Source organism: Drosophila willistoni (genome assembly GCF_018902025.1).
Source record: "Drosophila willistoni isolate 14030-0811.24 chromosome 2L unlocalized genomic scaffold, UCI_dwil_1.1 Seg168, whole genome shotgun sequence".
Taxonomy (NCBI): domain Eukaryota; kingdom Metazoa; phylum Arthropoda; class Insecta; order Diptera; family Drosophilidae; genus Drosophila; species Drosophila willistoni.
The window spans coordinates 4,590,552-4,594,970 of NW_025814047.1; the positions used below are offsets into that span (position 1 = coordinate 4,590,552).

General features: G+C 33.6%; 1 protein-coding gene across 1 annotated transcript; it reads left to right on the forward strand.

Annotated features, from left to right (window-relative positions):
- The first annotated feature begins 3,265 nt into the window (after positions 1 to 3,265).
- LOC6640876 (general odorant-binding protein 56a) lies at positions 3,266 to 3,942 on the forward strand. The gene is made up of 2 exons (XM_002063803.4): positions 3,266 to 3,349; positions 3,433 to 3,942. Exons 1-2 carry the CDS (start codon positions 3,290 to 3,292, stop codon positions 3,790 to 3,792), a joined length of 420 nt encoding a protein of 139 aa, XP_002063839.1. The 5' UTR covers positions 3,266 to 3,289; the 3' UTR covers positions 3,793 to 3,942.
- Positions 3,943 to 4,419: the final 477 nt, after the last annotated feature.

A 4,419-nucleotide genomic window follows, 5' to 3' on the forward strand; every position in this document is an offset into this window, starting at 1 on the left:
TTAGAAAATGTTGTTTATTTTTTTCCTCATCTTGCAAAAGTAAAATATAAGAGAAAAAAAGTAACCCAAAAAGGCTCTGACAAATGTTTTCTGGCTAGCATTTTGTTGCTGCCTTTGTTGTTGTTGCTTCTTTTGGTGATTAATGACGCCAAAGACTGGGCAAAAGGGAGAAGGTGCAGCAGGCGGCAGGCGGGGGAGTACCGTGGCAGCTTAATTTAAAATGAAAATTGTACTTAATTTCTAGTTGGTAACCGAGAAAGACCTCTCCCCTCCTCAGCTTGTTTCATGCCTTTGGGGCCAAGAGCAGAGTTTATGGAAAAGTCATCAAGCCATATTGTGGGATTAAGTCTTGTTTTTACTTCATATTTTTTTTTAAGGAAAAAATATATTACTTGTCAGTGATCACTAAATAATGCTCTATGGTCATATAATTTAGAAAACAAATGCCAAAACAATTGCTAGGATAAGCCGCAGCTTTAATCCCAATGTGTAATTTAGCCATAGCAACAAATTTTTAGTCTCTGATTAGCTTGTGACTAACTTTGACACTCCTATCTAGGTTCTACCTCAAAATCTAATCTTAATATTCTATTTGAATTTCATGTGTACCCACTTCTCTTTACTATTATAGTAAATGTATTTAGTTTGAGATTTAGTATAATATTTATTATAGTTTCGTTTAGAGATTGAAAAATGAACAAAATTTATTTTAAATTATTTGATCTTATACGGCAAATACAAATACAAATTGCATATGGCAATAAATAAAGTTTTAAGATGTATAAAATGTAAAATTTCTATATTTTTCAAAATTTTATACACTTTAATTGAATTTGGCTTAATATTTATGACAATCGTTTGGACAGTAACGAAGTTATCCATTAAAGTCGCCTTTTTTGATCGTTTCTATAGTAGTTCGATTAAGTCTGAGATTTACAATGCATAATATATATTTCTAATATATATAGAAAACCACAAAAAATTAAAATACGCTTTTTGCAAGGGTTTTAATTCAAAAAAAGAAAGAAAAAAAGAAAACAACAATTGAAATTGAAGACTAAAATAAACCAATAATACAAACTGAATAATAAAATTTCTTTGCATGGGTGATACTTAAGAAGTTGATATGCTGAAAAGTCATGATTTAAAAAACAAATTTTTAAACTAAAGAACACCAAATTCAACAGCAGCTAACTGAATGTTAATTAACTAAAACTAATAAAGTATTCAAAAATAATTTATAAACCATACATATTAAGGTTTCACTTAGAATCTCATTATAGTATACTTTTTGTTAAAGGTTTAACCCTTTTTTACGATGGTTATAAAGTTTAACTTCCAACTTATTCTAAGAAACTTGAACAAATGATATTTTTCAATGACTTTCAAAGAATATATATATGTATTTACCACAGGTTGTTGTTATTTCGAAAGCTTACTAAATAACAACTTAATTCACTATAATGATTGTGACATTAATCGATTCAATTTACTTACTCCCTATAATCTATTAAGGTATTAATCGCATTACCATAACTTCAATACACTGTATCAAAATCACTCTTAAATCGAATGTAATTCTTAGAACACGAATTACACAATGCAAAAACGTCAAATCAAAGCAAACAAAATCAATTACTTTAATTACTTTTCAGTCGGTAACAATTTGCCTAAAATGTGTGTGTGTTCAAGATGAATTATTTTTAGATTTTTGTTGAGATGACGAGAAAGTTTTGTCTGAATTTAACTTTTAACCGCAGGCAAATTGAATTAAGATTACCACATAAGGATTTCAAAGAATTTACAGAAAAGTCAAACAGGCTTTAGTTTATTATTATTATTGCGTTCGGGGACAAATAAAAAAAAAAAACTTTTAACTTTTTGCAACCGCTGCGGTGGAAATGCGGTAGGGGGAGGGGGCGGGAAATTTTTCAATCGCAATCTTTTGGTTTATTTCTTTTTGCGCTAAAGCTACTTTTTTTTTGACAGCAGACAAACAAATGTCAGAACTGAAATTAAAAGGGAAGCAGCAGGAAAAACTTGCGAAAAACACGCCGGGCTCAAAGTGGCAGACTTCCAGCTCCCACTAGGCATCACCCACCCACCCATTCCTCACCTCACCTCATCCAGCCATCCATCCATCCGTCCATCCACCCACTCCACTCCATCTTCATCACAATTCCATCACCCACACGCATTGCTTGGCTGACTTTCTTGCATTCCCGTATTCGCTTTGGTTTTGCTTTCTCGATTCCTTTGGTTATTTTTGCTCGTTTGCTTTATATATTTTTTTTTTTTCTTTACTCTGAGTTATTTTTTTTTTATTTTTGTACATTTCACACAGCGTGAAATTTTCGAAATGTCATTTTGCTGTCATCTCGTGGATAATAAGATTACAACTACGTTGAAATAATAGGATTCAAATGAAAAAACTTTGCCGTCTTTGGCTGTCTCCTTTTGCGCTTCTCAACTTTCAATACCAAAGTACATACACAGATATCTGTATATATGTAGCTTACTCTAGTTGAATTCTAAAGATATATATCTGAACGTGGGGTGTTGAATTGAAATTGGGTTTTTGGTTTTGGGTGGGAGTAAACTTTTCATTTTCTCCTGTTTTGATAGAGTGCACCCGATAATGGCTAAGTAGCTGCAAAAGTAACTTCTCTTCCCCTTGTCTCCATACCCATTCCCATAACAAAATGAGTTTTGAGGTCGCTTAGCCAAGAAAAGAACACAAAAAACTCAAGTACACGATCATTATGAGACCTCTTGAGGCGTCTGGATCGTGGTTTGTCTATCTATCCATAAAAAATAAAAAAAAAAAACACATCTATGTGCAAAATTGATTCGATTGTCTGTCAGCAAAAATAAAAGGTATTATTCGTAATTTTTTTTCGCAAATTCAGTTTAATGAACCATGCTTTCAAGAAGTCACATAGAGAGATAGAGAGACAAGCCCATAGACCATAGACAAAATAGCCTCAGGCAAGATGTTGACGAAAGTACTTGCCCAAAAACAAAACAAAAAAACAAAAAAAAAAAACTCACAAACACCACATAAAAAGCAAATCAAAACAAAAAAAAAATAGAACAACAAAAGACAGCAAATAGATCTTGGAAGCACAGAGCGGCTTAGCTGGATCACAGCCTAAGGGCATTAGGCAAAGCAAAAAAAAAAAAAACAAAACCGGCTTTCATTTGACGACCTGTTAGGGTATAAAAGGCGCGTGCACAGCTCCAGACAGTATCAGAACTTCCCCAAACGTTCTAGCAAGTCATTAACAATATGAATTCCATTTTTGTGATCACTTTGAGTGCTGTGATTTTGGCTTTGGCTCTGGCCTCGGTAAGTAATGTTTAATGATAATATGGAATATTCCATTACATTTCTAACAAAACACAAAACTTTTCTCTTTGCCACTTTTCCAGCCTGTTGAGTTGAATGAAGAGCAAAAGGCTCTGGCCAAGCAACATGGTGAACAATGCTCCAAGGAACTGAATCTGACTGAAGAGGAGATTGCCAAAGTGAAGGCCAAGGATTTCAAGAATCCCACCGAGAATATTAAATGTTTTGCCAACTGTTTCTTCGAAAAGATCGGCACATTGAAGAACGGTGAGATTCAAGAAGCCGTTGTCTTGGAGAAATTGGGCGCCTTCATTGGTGAGGAGAAGACCAAGGCTGCTCTGGCCAAATGCGGTTCCATCAAGGGCGAGAACAATTGTGATACTGCTGTCAAGTTGCACGAGTGCTTCGAGGAGTTCAAGCCAAAGCACGAGATTAAGGCTTAAATCGAATCATTCAATAGCGAAACGTGACAAATTGTAATTGAATTTGCAGAACAAAACGAAACAAAAAAAAAAAGTGTTTTTTTCTCATTTCGAATACAAATCAACTAAAGTGATGCATTTAAATATATGGATTATGATTTTGTCAACAAACATTATGTTTGAGTTTTGTATTTGGTGGCATTGAGTGTGTGTGTGTAAACAACAGGAGCGGAGTCCTTTAGACAAGGGAGTAGCAGCACACTTCTCAGTTGAGTTTTAACTGTTTTGAGTTCTTTTTTAGGCCTTGTTATCTAGAATCAGACGTTTCTGTCTACCAAACTAAACTAAGCAACTTAATTTGTGTCAATTTGATTAGCTAAGTATTAATATGTTCACTTTTTCTTAGTTGATATCATTAGGAAATGTTTAATACTTAATTTCAAGAGGAAGCTGTCTGTCAAGGTAAAGTTAAAGAGATTGGTTAAATCAGAGAACTGTCAGCCCAAAGAAAAGCCCAAAATGGTTCTGAAATAGTACCCAAAACTTGTTGCTTTCTTAAGACAAAATGTTCACATAGAAATGATATTAAGGAATAATTATATTTTGACCAACTGTTTCGGATGGAAAATAATATTAAAAAAACTGAAA

Bases quoted from the DNA above. Each gene is read 5' to 3' on its own strand.
- LOC6640876 (XM_002063803.4), top strand. From the start codon at position 3,290: ATGAATTCCATTTTTGTGATCACTTTGAGTGCTGTGATTTTGGCTTTG. The intron at 3,350-3,432 runs GTAAGTAATGTT...CCACTTTTCCAG, and splicing joins TGGCTTTGGCTCTGGCCTCG to CCTGTTGAGTTGAATGAAGA.